Genomic DNA, 17,303 nt, shown 5'->3' on the forward strand with positions numbered 1-17,303 from the left:
GTCGGTAGCTGGAGGTCAAGGGTGAAGTCTGAATTTGAGATACAGATTTCTGAGTAACCACTGTATGTGGGTAAACTAAAACAGTAAGTATGGTTAGATCCTACAAGTAGAGTTGAAATAGGGTGGGCAAAAATGAGGCCCGGCACATCTATGAAGACAAAACATAGCTTAGTAGTTCTTAAGGTTGGGGATGGAGGATGGAAGTAGGAGAGGGGAATAGGGAGTGACTGCTTATCGGTATGGGGTTTCTTTTGACAGCAATAAAAATGTTCTAAAATTAAACTGTGTGATGGTTGCACAACATTGCAGATACACTAAAACTCACTGAACAGTATATTTTAAATAGGTGAACTGTATAGCATGTGAATTATAGCTCAATAAAGATGTTAAAAATAACTGGGCACAATGCAGAACCAGGGGAATATCAACATTATCAGTGGGAGGAGGATCCAGTGCAGGAACAGAGGGAACCATGGCCAGAAAATGGAGTAAAATTAAGAAGATTGTCCAAAACCTGGGAGAAAGCTTTCAAAGAGAGATCAGGCGCCAACAGTGTCAAATACAAGATACGTGATTAAGTTAAAGACTGAAATATTTGGGGGCACCTGGGTGGCTCAGTCGTTAAGCATCTACCTTCAGCTCAGGTCATGATCCCAGCCCCACGTCAGGCTCCCTGCTCAGCCGGAAACCTGCTTCTTCCTCTCCCACTCCCCATGCTTGTGCTCCCTCTCTGGCTTCCTGAGATAAATAAATAAAATCTTTTTAAAACAAAAAAGACTGAAATATTTGATTGAACAATTGGGAACTCATTGTTGAGCTAAGAGTGAATGATTTTAAGTAGTAGTAAGAGAAGCCAGATTACACAAAGTTGAGAAATAAATGAGAGATGAGAAATGGAAGGTAACAAAAGACTCTTTTTCAGGAAACTTCTCTCCCCAAGAGATGACCTGGTGGTATAAGGAGGTTTGTATTGCTTTCAAAAGGCAGCACATAGCAACCACTCTGGAAAAGAGTGTGGAGTTTCCTCAAAAAGTTAAAAATAGAGCTACCCTATGACCCAGCAATTGCATTACTAGGTATTTATCCAAAGGATACAAACATAGTGATTTGAAGGGATAAGTGCGCCCGAATGTTTATAGCAACAATTTCCACAATTGCCAAACTATGGAAAGAGCCTAGATGTCTATCCACAGATGAATGGATAAAAAAGATGTGGTCCAAATTTACAGTGGAATATTACTCAGCCATCACAAAGAATGAAATCTTGCCATTTGCAATGACATGGATGGAACTAGAAGGTATTACATTAAGTAAAATAAGTCAAAGAAAGACAAATACCATTTGATTTCACTCATTAGTGGAGTTTAGGAAACAAGATAGATGAACATAGGGTAAGGGAAGGAAAAACAAAATAAAAGAAAAACAGAGAAGGATACAAACCGTAACAAACTCTTAACTACAGGGAACGTGCTGGAAGGCAGATGGGTGGGGCATGGGGTAACTGGGTGATGGGCGTTATGGAGGACATCTGATGGAATGAGCACGGAGCATTGTATGCAACTGATGAATCACTGAATTCTACTTCTGAAACTAATAATATAGTATGTGTTGGGACGCCTGGGTGGCTCAGTCGGTTGGACGACTGCCTTCGGCTCAGGTCATGATCCTGGAGTCCCGGGATCGAGTCCCGCGTCGGACTCCCAGCTCCATGGGGAGTCTGCTTCTCTCTCTGACCTTCTCCTCATTCATGCTCTCTCTCACTGTCTCTCTCTCAAGTAAATAAATAAAATCTTTAAAAAAATAATAATAATAATATAGTATGTGTTAATTAAATAGAATTTAAATTTAAAAAAATTTTTTTAAAAGATAGCACATATGATGCTTATGTGTTACGGAAAGGAGCCTTCAAGGAGGGAGCCGGACAAAATAAATGAGGAGGGAATGATTCATGGAAAAACATCTCCAAGAGTCGGGAAGAAAAGGAATTCAAGAATAAGAATGAAATATGACAACGGAGGATGACAGATGGGTTTTTCTGTTGGACTGGGAGGGAAGTTTAAGATACACTTAGTTGGTAGGAGCAAAAAGTTTAAAGTGCTATTGCTTGGGGGATCTGGGTGGGTCAGTTGGTTAAGGGTCTGCTTAACCCTGATCTCAGGGTCCTGGGATCAAGCCCCAAGTCAGGTTCCCTGCTCAGTGGGGAGTCTGCTTGTCTCTCTCCCTGTGACACCCTCATCCCTGCTCATGCTCTCTCTCTCTCTGCTCTCTCTCACAAATAAATAAATAAACTAAGTGCTATTGCTTGATGGCATCGATGTTCTCTGTGAGTTAGCAGACAGAAGTCACTGGCCAAGGGTGAAGGAGTAGGCTTGAGAATTTGAGGAGGACATAAATAAACACCTAGAACAATTCTTATGGGAGACAAATTTGCCAGGAAGAAGTTTAAAAGCAGAGGCATATTTGAATACTTTTAAAAAATGTAATATATTTCAAAGCTGATAAAAACCACCTGGTGTATAACTAATTACCTACAAATTTATTATACTTTGCATTAGAATTTGTAATGCCCACACTGAACACATGAGCCAGATGTCACAAATGCCAGACATATGGTGTCTGAACTCAAAATACAATCCAATGATACTTGAGCGCTGGACCTGAAAAACATGGTATCCTGCAAAAGCACAGCTTCAGGGTGACCAGAAAGCCACACATCCGGTCATTCTCCTAGGACCTTTGCAGTAGTAGTGGACATGACTCCCCATTCTCCCTAAGTGTGGAAAGAAGAGTGAGGGGACTGTTTCACTATAGTTTCCAGAAAAAAAATCAAAAAGCAATTTTTTTTTTTTTTGCTTCTCCTGAGAGGGCTCATAACAGGTGACCTCCTACAGTGTTCAAATAAAATAATGTTATGTAAGGGCCTTTGCCAACTATCAAGTAGTATACGAAAAATATTTTTATTATAGCTGGTATTCATTTATATTTCTTTACAGATTTAAGGGAATGTAGAGCTAGGAACGCTTTTTTTCTAATCATATTGGCATACTCCGAGCTCTGAAAACAGCCATGTGCCTTCCTAAATCTTTGCCTATCCCTATGCGCTCTGCTGGGAGGTTGCTCTCATTCCTCTCTGTCTAGCCAGATACCCCAACCTGCACATTTCAGCATAAATATCACTGCCCCTTGGAAGGCTTTTCTGATCACCCTAGCTAGAAGCAGTCACTTCACCAGAATTATTCCAACCATTCCTTTTCTTTTTTAAGATTTTATTTATTTATCTAATTGAGAGAGAGAGAGCATGTGCAAGGTGCAGAGGCGTAGAGAGACAGGGAGAAGCAGATTCTCCACGGAGCAGAGAGCACAACACAGGAATCTATCCCAGGACCCTGGGTTCATGACCTGAGCCAAAGGCAGACACTTAACTGACTGAGCCTCCCAGGCTACCCCACCAACCATTCCTTTTCTATACATAATTTACTTGTATTTTTGTTAATTACATCTTCATCTTTGCCTTAATCTCCTAGAAGGCAGGAATCATGTTTTACATAATGCCTTTTTAGCATGATGCTTCGCACATAGCACAAACATGGCCGTTACTTCTGGAAAGGGCTTCAGCAACCATCCTCATGTTATCAGTGAGACTCTAAGTCTCAGAGACACTAAGGACTTGACCAAGATCACACAGTTAGAGGCATAGCTAAAACCCAAAATCAGGATTCGAACTCTATTTTCATATTCCTTTCATCAAACCAAGACTTGCAATTAGACTAGTTCTATTTTATAAACCAAATCTCAAAAAAGAGTCATTCTTGAGCCTTAAGATTATACAAAGATTGGGGCATCTCGGTGGCTCAGTGGGTTGAGCCTCTGCCTTCAGCTCAGGTCATGATCTCAGGGTCCTGGGATCAAGCCCTGAGTCGGGCTCTCTGCTCAGCCGGGAGCCTGCTTCCTCTCTCTCTTTGTGCCTAGCTCCCTGCCTACTTGTGATCTCTCTCTGTGTCAAATAAATAAATAAAATCTTAAAAAAAAAAAAAAAGATTACACAAAGATTCAAACTTCTCTGGAAAACTCTTATTTCAACTTTCATCTAGATTGCATTTAATTGGCTTGGATTGCATGGGGGAAAATCGGGCTTCTCTTCTTTCTTTCTTTCTTTTTTTTTTTTTTGTCCTTTTAGCACTCTGTTTTGTTGCCATGTATCTAAAGCAAGGATAAATTATATGGTAGTGGTGAATGCTGGCTGAATAAAGCCCTGTGAACAGGGTGAATTTGTCTTTTTTACAAATATATTGGCTGTACTTGTATACCCTGGCCTTTGATGCTTTTGCCACATTTGTGATTCACAGTTGGAAACAGCACAGCAGTTCAGTTACCGTAACAGAAGAAACTAGCAACTATAATATTTCAGTACTGATATAGGAAATGACCTAGAAATAATTGTCAAGGGCAGAGGCTATACCTCAGACCTTCTGTTAGCTCTACTATCTAACATCACATGTTGTACAGAAAAAAAAGGAAATTTATTTGTTTTGAAAATAATTGCATGAAGATAAATGAATCATGTGTAGAGTTCAATTTTGACCGATTTAATGAGAATAAATTAATTTAGACCTAGAATTTAACTCTAGGCAAAGAATTTATTTATAAAGATAACCCAATTATAAAAGAGAGCTAAATAACAAACTACCATTTTCTGTAATGCACTAAATTGGGCAATTCTCAATGAAATATACACATTTAATAAGAAGCTATGAAGTATGGTTATTTTGCTGACTATTCTTGCATCATTTGATAAAGGTTCACTCTGGGAATATAATGAGGCCAAGAGAGTTTATGTGGAACATCCTTTCATCTAGGATAACTTGGATAATCACTGGAAAAGCCTAAAGGATTAATCTATTCTGCTTTGTAAGAAATGTCCATTAACAATGCACTCAACTTAGCTTGCCCCTTTCATTGAGAATGTTGGGCATATTATTCCCTGAGCTAGGAGTGACACAGTTAACCACAGGGCAGACAAAATGTAGCCAGGGAGTTCTTGTCTTACTCAGTCCTTATCTTGCTATATGACTCTTTGGGAACTGCTTAATTTAACTCTTTTGGTTCCTTTACCTGAAACGGGAAGTGAAGATATTTACTCAAATCCTGATAGACATACAACACACTCTTCCCCCTCCCTGTGTGAAACAAGGCTTCCCTTATTCCACTGAGCTGATGAATAGGGATCATTTACCACTGTTCACTCTGGGTATTCTCACAGGACATTATAATTGTCTTCATTGAAGTACTCCCAAGACTCTTTCTTGAAATCTAATGGTACCTCAATTACGCATATCACTTTCTGAAATTTCCTTAAAATCAGGATTGTCATTGCCCAATTTTCACCACAGGAATCCAGGGAAACAGTTAACCATTGTGTGAAGTCACAGCATAAGACATAAATCCTCAGAAAAAGTACCCTTCTTAGATACCCAGATTAAACACCTGCTTTCTACACTGAGTCCTACTTCAATGTGAAGTTACTTCTCTTCATTAGCTGTTTATGACCAAAAAAAACCCCAAAAACTACACAAGTTCTTTATATTCATACATAAAACACATATTTCTATCTATCTCATTGGGTTTTTATAACTGTCAGTGAGCTGGAGTTACAGTCTTCAGTTACTTGGCTGGGTTAATAGTTTCACATTCTCACATGCTATTATTAAAATTCAGAGGTCTATCAAGTCAGTAAAGATGAATTTACAAGTGTATCAAAATCAAAAGGGCTGATAGGTGGTTACAGTTTCAAAACATCTTATAAACATGGATATTATTTAGTTATTGCTTCATGAGGAAGAAACTGCTACATGTTGAAGAAATGTGTATATTATATACTTAGTGAAGAAAACAAAGCTGGAGCTCCTCAGACAAGAGATGTGACTTTCTTCACAAAGCAGAGAGGGTTCTGATACTAGGGTCTTTCCCCCTGGACAAGTAATTCTCTGACTAAGGAACATCCTGCAATTTCCAGTCCAGTTGGACTCCTTCCTGGGCACGTAGGTAGCAGAAGCATTATTCTCTGCCAGGAAAAGCAGCATGGGCCTCACAAACTTCTTCACATGTTCAAGGGCTTTCCCAAAGCTCGTTCACGTTCCAAAATGAGTCAGCACATCCTAAACTCATCTTCCTCATTTCACCACTACGGAAATGCTGAAAGTGAATTATCTACTTACTGAGACTGGAATGAGAAAGGCACCTAACTTCTTAGTCCAATATGATTATGACTTATCAAAAATCGAAACAATTTCTTTGAGAAATATTTTTGCAGCAGCTATTACTAAAAAGCAGTAAGAATATCCATTATGCTGCTCAAATTCTAATTTTTTAAAATGATGAAATCCAAAATATTCAGAGGTAATTCTCTAGGAGAAAATCCTTCTAGAAATGGCATTTTGAGAAAAGGGGAGAAGAAAAAATAATTTCCAATGTTTTCTTCATAGGGAGATGTTTTATTTGTGGTGAAATATGGAAATATTTTACCAGTGAAGAAAACAGTGAGGAAATATGACATTTTCATACAACACAGTTTCAGGATTTTCACTTATAAAACAACATTCTTTAAGTAGTTTATCAAAGAAATTTGATACAAAAAGGAACATAAGTAGCCCACCAACAAATTAAGCCAATATTGTATTTAATTTCCTGAGAAAAAAATATTTTATTTCTTTTTTTTAATAGCTCCACACCCAAGATGGGGTCCAAACCCACAACCCCAAAATCAAGACTCAGCATTCTCCACGGACTGAGTCAGTGAGTCACACTGAAGAAAAAATATTCTAAGCAAATACATTTTGTTATAATTAGTGACTTACATTTTTAATACAAACTCCAGGACAATTTTTACAAGCTAGAAAGAGATTCAGCAAATGTTGAATTCCACGCAATGTCCTGAGAATGTGCACTTTCTTTGGTTACCAAATCTTGGTCAGGAACTGGCACACACTGAGAAATTTTTCATTCATTCAATAAATATTTCGTAAGGACCCACTATATACCAGGCAGTTGGGATACGGCCCTAAACAAGAGAGACATGATTTATGATTTCATCAAGCTCACAGGCTAGCGGGTGGGGCAAATGTGAGAAGTCTAGACAACACGTCAAACTGGACTAGGAACTTGTGAAATGAGTTAAAGCATTAACCAACTGCTCCCAGCTTTCCTAACCAAATGTAAGTTCAGGACAAATGCTTAACTCAGAGATAACTAAACAAGACATACTCTTATCTCAATTTTTTGTGTTTTAGCTGAAATGTCTAATGGTTAATATAATAATCCATAAAAGGATTATCTTGATTCTATCACTTATGTGAATGGAACTGCTAATGTCTTTTTAAAATCAAAATCCTAAATTTTGATGTTTGCACCCTGACCATTGTTTATTTTTTGTCACATCTAAAGTAGTCTATTTATCAGATATCCAAAAATGCTGCTTCATAATAGACACAGTTTATGTTGTCTTCCATAAATTTCAATTAGTCAGCTTAATTAAGACTTCAAATTCTGCAAAGATTTTTATTCTTCCACATTTTTAAATTCAGTTTTACAAGATGTAATGATTGCTACTCAGTACTGAATATTTACTATGAACTGAGTATTTTTTTTTTACATAATTACTTATAAATCTCCCCCCCCCCACTGTAACTCTACAGGGTACTATTGGTTCTACTCTCCAGATAGGGAAACTGAGGTGCTGAGAAGTTAAGAACGTTTCCAAGAACCACACAGCTAGTTAGTGTAAAGACAGGAACGGAACCTCTTCCTTGATTATCTGACTAGTTAATTTTTTCTCTTAAGTATCTTAAATTGGGAACGGAATTCTCACCCTCCAGGGCTCAATGCAGTAGAATTACTCACTGTGCAACATTATAATGATGTTCTAATAATGCACTTAGTGCTTTCTAGCAACCAGAGCCCAATAAAACATCTAGGATGCAATAAAACATCTGATTAACTAGTGAAACAAAATGTGGAATAACTTCTCAGGTAAATGCCAAGGAAATGGAGGGTGTCTAACTATGAAGTCTTTGCTAAAATGAGTAAACCACATCATGCATTGTTACCATAACCTCCCAGCCTGGCTGTGTGAAATTCTCCTGAACAAAGAGAAAATTATCTCACACTAAGTGGGGGTTGGCCTGGAAACTCATAGAGGGACGCTGAGCCACGGAGAGCTTGTGCTTTTGTTTTGTTCTACCTTCAGCGGGGCTCAGTCCCACAGTAGTCCATCCTCATCACTGCACCCACATCACTTGCTCACGGAGGTATGGTCCACATTCCAAAAGCAAAGACCAGCACACACGATCGGATAAAGCCAGATCACCAGCCATCACTTTGCAAAAATCCTCAGATGGCCCCAATAAAACATGGACAGCTTTATGGGTGAATATGAAGGTACGCTTGAAAGCTTAAAATGAAATGCATATGGATCAAATGACTCTGCACTAACTTCCTAAAAGCTCCTCTCTGTCGTCGGCTATCCAAGTTCAAGGGAACCACCACAGCCAGCTGACAGCACCCAGAGAGCTTCCACCGGCAAATTGCAGACTGTAAATGAAACGGAGATCCACCCCGGGGGCTAAGTTTCCTAAGGTCTGTAGCGCTTTTTAGGGGCTGTCTTTGCCCCTCTGGTACAGCGGCTCCGCTCCACAAGAAATCTGACCGTGAACACCGTCCATTTGCTAGGCACTAATGCTGGGGAACCGCTTGAAAAGAAACGTCACTTTCGGCTTGGGGGCAGCATGCTCGCCATTCAATGCCCTACTGGTTTCTTAACACGCATATGATTAATATTGGTACTCAGGAAAGAGAACTTCTTCTGACCTTGAGCGTGCGCGCTAAATAAATTACCTCAGAACGAAAGTGGTGGGATCTCATAACAGCATCTGGGGAGAAAAGAGAAAAAAACGAGACTTCATTTAACTCCTTGCTCTTCACCTGCAGAGTTACTAATGACTTAGGTGAGATACAAGGGTCAGGAAGGCACATTCCAGACGCCTTGATTTCGGTGGGGGCACACTGTAGGGCGGGGAGGTTACTAGGCCACCGGTCTCTAGGTGAGTTCTCCGCGAGAAGTTTCAGGGAAAGTTCTGGGAGAGTTGAGGAGCCCCGAACTCTCCATGCCTGACTTTCTTACCCCTAAGCTCCAGCGACGGATGGGCCAAGGGAGGATGCCGCAGCCCCGGATTCCGCTCCTATTACCCTCAGCAAACTGACGCTTAGAATTTGCATCCGTGCCTCCCTTCCCAGGGCTGGACATCACCGTGGCTATCCCATCCGGGGATACGGGAGGAAGGCGGTGAGGGCAAAACGGGCAAGGGATGTTTAAACACATAAACGTACTAGGCTTGCGGAGTAGGCGATGATGGGGGTAGGGACCGCAGCGCGGACCCGAGCTCCAATTCACTCTCCAAATTGGCTTAAATGTGCCTCTCAGCCCGACGAAATTCGTCGCGGCGTGTCTTACCTCGGCTCCTTGAACGACCCGAAAAGACCGATTTCATCGGATGCCTCCCTTTCTGGAGCCTGCGGTGCCAGCAGCAAAAGAAGACGATGGTGGCGATGGTGCCCAGCAGAAGCAACAAGAGGAAGAGGGCACATTGGATGCTGTAGGGTCTCAGCAAGACGAGGAAAGCCGCGGCGATCATGGTGCGGGCGAGGCGGGGGCGGCGAGGCGGCGGGGCTGGAGGGCGGCGGCACAGGCACCCGTGCCGGGCGCACCACGAAGCGGCGGGCACGGGCGAGCGCGGCTCAGCGCGTCATGCCCGGCGCTCGCGGCCCCGCGACCAGCCCAATGGCTGCGCACCCCGCGCCAGCCGCGCTATGCGAGTGATCCAGGGCTGCGGGGAGCGCTTGCCATGACTCAGCAGACGGCGACGAGGCAGGGACTTGGCGGCGGGGAGTCTCTCCCCTCCCTCCCCAAGCGCCCCCGCCCCCGTCCGTGCGCAGCCCCCGGGCGCAGCCCCGCCAGGGACGCGGCGGGCTGGGAGGAGCAGCACTGCCGCTGTGGCCACCCGAGTCCCGCGCATCGTCTTGCGGCCGCCGCCGGCCTCGGCATCCCAGAAGCCGGGCGCACGTGGGTCGGGGCGGGGACGCGGCGCCCGGGCTGCAGCGGCGGCGGCCCGCGGGGGGCGGGAATGGGGCGCCGCGGCGGGGGCTCGCCTGATGACATCACGGCCGGGCTGCGGCAACGCGGGCGCGCGGACATGGCTGCGGCGGCTTCGGCGGCGGCCGCGGGCTGCGCCCGGGCCTGAGCGCCCAGCGCCCTCCCGCGGGGCCGCCCGCCAGTCCGCGCGGTCCGCGGGTGCACAGACCCGGCGCCTCTCCGCTCCCCGACACCCGGGGCTTCCACCTATCCAGCCTCCCCGGGCCGAATTGCTGGGGAGCTCGGCGACAGGGGGCGCCAAGGAGCCAGGGGGAAATCCGTGAGGCGCTGGCGGGAGCCTGCAGGCGGTGCTACCCCCACCTCCCACCTCCCCGCGCCCCGCCCCGAGGTTGGGGCTTTGGAGGATGCAGCCGGGTGAGCTATTGCTTGCGGGGGGTTCCTCGCACGCTCAAGCGTGAACACTGGGAAGGGCCTTCCCTGGGAATTGGGGTTTTCCAGGCACGGGAGGCCCACCCTCTCCGAGGCCCACCCTCTCCAAGCCCCTCTTTAAAGTGGGAGCACTCCCTCGGGAGAACGCTCCGCTCTGCAGACGTGAACTGTTACACCCCCCAACTAGGTGCTATTTCTCAGCCGAGAAATGGGCCCTTCGGATCCTCCTGCATCCATGCGTTCGTTTACCGTCAAACCTTGACTCATTCAGAGCGTTTGAAGAGACAGGCAATTTCAGATGGAGGGAACGGGCAGATAAAGGAAGTTGGAGATTGGCTTGTAAATGTTTTGAGGAGAAGTATTGTAGGGAGTGTGAGGAAATAATGACCGGCCACGCTCAAAACGCACACATTCCCTCCTGCCCCCTCCTCTTTCCTCATGACCAGCAAAAAGTATATATTTGATGGCCAGGAGATTTTACGGTGGTCTCTGGTGCAGTGCAACGCAGAAGGTGTGGCGGGCGCGCTGCAGTGTGCCTTCCTGCGGGCTGCCACGGCCACCTGGCCCGGAAGACGCTGCGGCTGCAGTCTGCGGCATCTTTTGGCCTTGGCCGGCCGGGTACTTGTACCGCGTTATGCTGCTCCCTAGGCAATGCAGGCATTTCCTGGCTGGGAGGGGTGGGAGGCGGGGACGGACGGCTGTTTTTGCTTATCTTGTTTTATTTACTCGCATGAGGCAACTGCAATTATAGTGGCAAAAAGTAACCCATTATTGCATTTGTGTAGTTCCTAATAACTCCTGAGGGGGACTCTTACTTTGGAATATTTAAGACACCGAAGAAATTGTCATAACAAATGATGTGTAAAATTCTGAAAAGCATTTAAAGGATAAATGAGAATACTTAAGTTGTATTTGCTTGTAGGATCTCAAAATCAGTACTGTTTTATAACTGTACAAAATCAATTGTACAATTCTGCATAAAAGCTTAACCCATTGATGTGTTCAAGGCCTTGAACATATCACCATGTGTAGGCATTAAAGGAAACTCAAAAAGGCATTGCCTAATGCCTTTCCTAAATGCCAGGTTCGTAAACACGGAAAACCATGGGTGAAATTTTCTTATGTACAAGTTGTTTCCTAAAGCAAAATAAACATTCACGTTGTTGAAGTGTTGCATCACATTCGGTTGTTTTGGTTTGACGATGCAAGGATCTTGCTTGCAGATGCTGTATAAGGTGAGAACGTTGAATGTCAGAGAAGTGGCTGTGCTACAGGTCAGGATAGGCTTCCTAGGTGCCTGGCACTCGGGGTCTGCCAGGTAGCACGGCACCATGTTCACATTGCTCAAAGGTCTCCTGCTACCGCAGCCCACTGCAGTGAGAGACTGTATTCCTGTCCATTGTGCAGGAGTGTTGAAGAGAATCCTGAGAGTCTGCAATGTGTGGCACATTGGGAAGGGAAGAATTCATTACTGAGTTGACTCCCAGGGGCCTGATAGAAAAATTTAAACCAACAAAATAGAATTAACCTTTTGCAACCATTGGCAGAAATAACTAAGAGAATTTAAGAATGTCACTTTCACTTTATACTTCCCATGGACTAAAATTTGCAAGTGAGCTAACATGGCCTAAATATCTTTGAAAGGTGTCTAAGATCACAAACACAGCATAGTAACCAATTTGCTCCAAACTTTGCATTTTTAACAACAAAAAGCAACTAAATAGCAATTATGGCTTTCTGAGGTATTACTTTAGCACAGTTGTTACCATCCTGTGTCTTGCTGCAGCCATTTATAAGTTTCAAGTACACACAAGAACATCATTTATTTCTCTTGGCAGGCAAATCCCTTAACTGCCGTGCAGTAGGATTATAGATATTTCTTTTTAACAGCATTCCTATTTGTTCTTTACATCAGTTATCTCAAGGATACTAATAATAAGGAAACCAAATCATTGAAAGAATTTAGTGTTTGGGTTCCATTGCCATTTTCTGATTTGTTGCTAATTTATCAGTTCCATCTCCAAATAATGGCATGTTATTAATTGCTTCTGTGTGTTTATGCGATGCGAATGCATTGTGGAATTTAATAAATATTAAATCAGCCAATCAATCCCTTTTTGGACGTTAATTTAGTGGAATTCATGTATTTTCTTTCTGCTAGGTTTTCATTATAAAAAATAATTGACATTGTACCAAAGTCACAAATTAAGGTTTGTCAGTCGGCATGGGGGAGGAAGGTCCTTGATCAAATGTTTCATATGAAGAAATGAACGATCAAGATGGAAAAGTATAGATAATTTTTTGACTTTTTATGCTAGTGAGTTAGCACTGTCACCCAAGGGAAGACAGTTGATAAAGAGTTGATAAAAATGGTTAAGAGTGCTTGGTATTAGGTATGTAGTGGGTGATCCCTCATGCAGCCCTTTTTCCCTTTGGCTTCTCAAGCAAATTGAGAATACACATGAAGAACCAAAAGGAAATTAAAATATTAACTTTATTCAGGGTAAATTCAGATTAAAGAACATGGCTTAGATTCAAGGCCAAAATGGGACATCTTACTCCTTTTCCCTTAACTCTGCATCCCCAACTAGTCACAGCTGAAAAACTACAGGTCTTCCCAACACTATGGCACCAGGATACTACTTCTTACCTGGAGACCAGAAACCAAAAAGAGCCTGACACTGTCCCACCCATGAGGCTTGCAGCTTGACTGAGCAAGAGACAGGACCCTACATGAGAAGGGGACCTTTCACACATCAGTCCAGCCCCCTAGTGGCTGGAAGGTCCTCTCTGATTTCCCCCATCACTGAGTTATTCACCTGCCAAAGTAAGATGAGTAAAGGGCTTTAATAAAAAGAAAGAAGCTGGGGGGTAGGGTGATTGGGTTGGGTGGCTGGGTTATGGACATTGGGGAGGGTATGTGCTATGTTGAGTGATTTGAAACCTGTAAACCTGATTATTCACAGCGGAACCCCTGGGGCAAATAGTACATTATATGTTAATAAAAAAGAAAAAGAAAGAAGCTCTGCAGTATTTCCCTAGAGATAAGCAGTTGCAGCACAAATTCCTAATTTATGGGTCAGAAAGAAAAGAAGGCTCCACCCTAATCTGTGTAGAGACCAACTGAGAAAAAGGGAAGAAATGAAGATGACTCAAGCTTTGAGCTAGGGTAGAAGGGCAGTTCTGGAGGAAAAGATGACAAACTGAGTCTTACACCCATCAAAATAGAGTTGTCAGAAGGATATCCATATGAAATTATCCAGCAAACGCATGGAAATGTGGGTGGAGAGGTCAGAACCAGAGACAGACTGGGAGTCATCAACATGAATTATAGTTGAGGTCACGGATATAGACAAAATGACTAAGGGAGAGAAATTATAGAAAGAATTAGAATCAGACTTTGGAGATGACTTCCATTTGTGGACTGGAGAAGGACAGCAGAAGGCAAGTCTATGGAAGCCCAAATAGGAAATGTTCCCATTTAGTGGTTTTCTAGAACAGAAGCACAAATGGGAGGTTAAGGCGTGCGAGGACTGAGAACTGGTGACTAGGAGACCTCTGGAAATCTTCCAGAGAACTGATTCATCCTAGTGGGAGAGGCTAAAACCAGACATTAACGGGTTGAAGGAGTAGGAGGTGAAAACAGAAGAGCCTCTGTCCACAGTCTTTGGAGAAAGTTGACTGTAAAATTCTAACTCTAAAAGATAATTTTATCTAAAAGGGATGAGTAGAATTGTGATTAAAACCTGAGTAATGTTTTTGTTTGTTTGTTTGTTTTGTTTTGTTTTTTATCAGGATGGGGTACTTAACTAAGTTTACAGGGAACTTGAGAGATGGAACCAGCAGTGGTAGAGAAATTAAGAGTTAAAGAGAAAGGAGAGGAGGGCATTCTTCTTAGGGTGTAGCTGTTGTTTTAATATATCCGCAGTACCCCTGATGGGTTCTTTCTGCTCTCTGGCTGCTTTGACTCTTCAGTTAACACAGACCCTGACTAGTTAGGAAGGTTCTCTGACCATGGTCTCCTCTCCACTAACTCTGGCTACAAACCCTCAGACTAGGAGTATGATTTTTAGGGAAAGATAAGGGATACCTTGGAATGTAGCCCAGATTATCTGTAACATTTTATTACAAACCTAAATGAAAGTGAGCATATTACCTGACTGGTAATCACACAATGATATTACATTGAAATATTACCCCCTTGAAAACAAAAAGTTTAGATAAGAATGGCTCCAGCAACAAATTTTTAGAAATAAATCATACTGAGTTTGGACTGATAATCTACTTGTTCCTAGGTAAAGTTTTTTACTCTCAGAACATAAATGGCATAAAAGGAAAATTGAGAGGCATCCAAGGAAATGTGTTGCATGACTTATTTATTCCCAAATCATTTTTCATCATAATCTGAGACCAAGACCTGTGCCAACAAAGCACATGTTCTTGTATTGAAAGGTAAAGGAGCTGCATCATCAGCTCCTATGACATCTAATGTAATGATGGAGGCAATTTCCAGCCACCAAAATTAGCGGAGCCATCATGTGGATGGATTGCTATTGTCTTTTGAAAATTTGGTTTCTTGAAGGAAAAGTAATTATTATTTGCAAATATTAATTTCAGCAAATCTTTCCTGGGAAAAGACTTTATATTCATTTTACCACAATAAAAACTTTTAAAATAATTTGGAGGCATCATTGTAAGGAAAACATCTCAAGTGAATCATTTCTAATTGTTCTTCTAACATTTTAGAAGTTTTAGAGACTAATTAGAATTTGTTGTCTTATTTGTTGTAGAATCCAGAATAATGTTGTTGGAGTGGGGGGGATGTTCTTTTCTGTGAACATTACAGGCTTCTCAAAAAAGTCTACTGAGTCTGAGAGTTTTAAAAAAATGTCTATAATTGAATTCATCTACCCTATAATGCTTTGCAGACAGTTTTTGGAAAGTAATCATTTATTATCCACTAGCAAATAGAATTCATTTATGTAGTTTCTAACATTGAGTGTAGGATTAGTCATGCAGCAAAATACTGAGTCATTTGGCCAGAAAATTTACTCATAGTTGTATGAACTGCCAATGGAAAATTTGAGAGCTGTTCATAAATCAAATTATAAAGCTCTTAGGGTTATAAATCACTAAGCAGCATTGTTCATTATTATTCAGATAGTGTAAAATATTTCCACCATTTCTAAGTAGGGGCAATTTACAAAGCAAGTTTGAAATCTGAGGTTAGTGCCTTCCAGTTCCACCATAAGGGCTTTAAGCATTTATACATTTTCAAGTGAAAAAAGAAAAAAATTAAGGTAGGAGGTTTATAGTTACATTGTCATTGTGTTAATACATTGCCAAATTGTGTTAATGAAAAGACAGCAACATTTAATAGCTAAATTTCCTCCATTTCTTATAATTTTTGTAGCGCTTTTGCATTAAATATTTTGTGTAAATAGATTTATATGCTAATTCATTAGCATGCTGGTAGCCTGAAAGAATAATGTCACTAAGATAGCAAAGGTAACAAGTATCCCAAGAAGAACAGAGAACTTCAACGAGTAACTGATGATTAGTAAAAAATGTTTCAATAACACACTATTCCAAAGATTATTGAAATTATCCCAATTTAATGACTTCCTATGGATCTGTAATAAAAAGAAAAGTGTATCTTAAAAAGTCTTTGTTGATCCCAAAACACTTTTTGGAGTAAAATTGGGAAACACACAGCAAACGCACTAACTGAGAATATAGTGGAATTTGTATTTCAATGGAAAAAGTCAAAAACCTGAAGCCTGTTCTTGTTGTGCTATCTGCTGCAGGAGTTGTTAACCTGCAATTCATTAAAAGACCTCTAGGGTCCTGAAATTATATATAAAAATGTGGGTCTCTATTGGAGAACATGGGCCATAGTTTTCATCAGGTTCTTAAAGAGTTCTTAAGAACAAAAGAGAGAAAGGGAGAGGATGAAAGGAAGCTAGGAAGGAAGGGAGGAAAGAAAGAAGGGAGGGAGAGAAGGAGAGGGGGAGAAAGAGAAAGGACCATGTCAGACCCATACAGCTCCATACAGATGCCAAGGCTTTTGCAGTATTAAATGATTCTCTCAATCCATCAACACTAACTTCACCTAGGTACCCTCCTTGAAACTGGGAGAAGTGTCTTAGGATAAGCAGAGGAAAACTCTCTACTCTAACCTATAAAATTTCTGGGACATCTTCCAAATGCAGGTGAATGCTTCCCTCCCTGAGACTAGCTGAAGATGCTTCCTGTCCTCTTGCAACTTTGAACAGATTAGGAAAGAGATAATTGAGTCCCTAAGGTTAACTTTCATTGAGATGTCTGTTCTAACCCTGAAAAGGAATCCTGTGTTAACTTTCTGGGACCACTTCCACAGACTTCTTTCATGGCAAGAAGGGGCTAACTTGATTCTTAAGCTATCTTCAGGCCACTTAAGCATCCTAATTTATATCCAGATATTTGGATGGATAAACCCATTCTGAGGTAAAACACTGGTACTAAGATTTGAGCTCAGAGTCTACAAGGACTCCATAGTTTGAAGGCTTAAAAGAAAGGCAACAGGACTTAATATTAGGTTCCCCAAAACGACCCCTAGACATCCTGGCGAGTGTAGCCATTACTCTTCCTAAATCCTGCCTCAAGCCACAGCCTATGAAGCTTTTCACCATTCATCCTTCTGTGGAGACTTAGTAAATGGGGCCTTTGATCCCACCAAGATAATTCCTTT

At 42.1% G+C, this 17,303-nt stretch overlaps 2 protein-coding genes across 21 annotated transcripts in view; one reads left to right on the forward strand and one right to left on the reverse strand.

The window, feature by feature from the left end:
- The window catches only part of DST (dystonin), a 471,262-nt gene extending 461,435 nt beyond the window's left edge, over positions 1 to 9,827 (reverse strand). For 15 of the 19 annotated variants that reach the window (XM_013045874.2, XM_013045863.2, XM_045071193.1 and 12 more), the window contains exons 1-2: positions 9,506 to 9,827; positions 8,863 to 8,924 (exon numbers count right to left, since the gene is read on the reverse strand). In XM_013045874.2, the coding sequence (XP_012901328.1) occupies positions 8,863 to 8,924; positions 9,506 to 9,686 (243 nt within the window). In that variant the 5' untranslated portion in view covers positions 9,687 to 9,827. The remainder of the gene's footprint in view (positions 1 to 8,862; positions 8,925 to 9,505) is intronic. The other 4 variants (XM_013045864.2, XM_045071198.1, XM_045071195.1 and 1 more) reach the window with 1 other exon arrangement.
- A 431-nt stretch (positions 9,828 to 10,258) lies between these two features.
- The window catches only part of BEND6 (BEN domain containing 6), a 42,817-nt gene continuing 35,772 nt past the window's right edge, over positions 10,259 to 17,303 (forward strand). For both annotated transcript variants that reach the window (XM_045071211.1, XM_045071212.1), the window contains exon 1: positions 10,259 to 10,558. The gene's annotated coding sequence lies outside the window, so the exon portion shown is untranslated. The remainder of the gene's footprint in view (positions 10,559 to 17,303) is intronic.

This window comes from Mustela putorius, unplaced genomic scaffold (assembly GCF_011764305.1).
Source record: "Mustela putorius furo isolate JIRA1106 unplaced genomic scaffold, ASM1176430v1.1 tig00003983_pilon_pilon_pilon, whole genome shotgun sequence".
In the NCBI taxonomy this organism is placed as follows: Eukaryota; Metazoa; Chordata; class Mammalia; order Carnivora; family Mustelidae; genus Mustela; species Mustela putorius.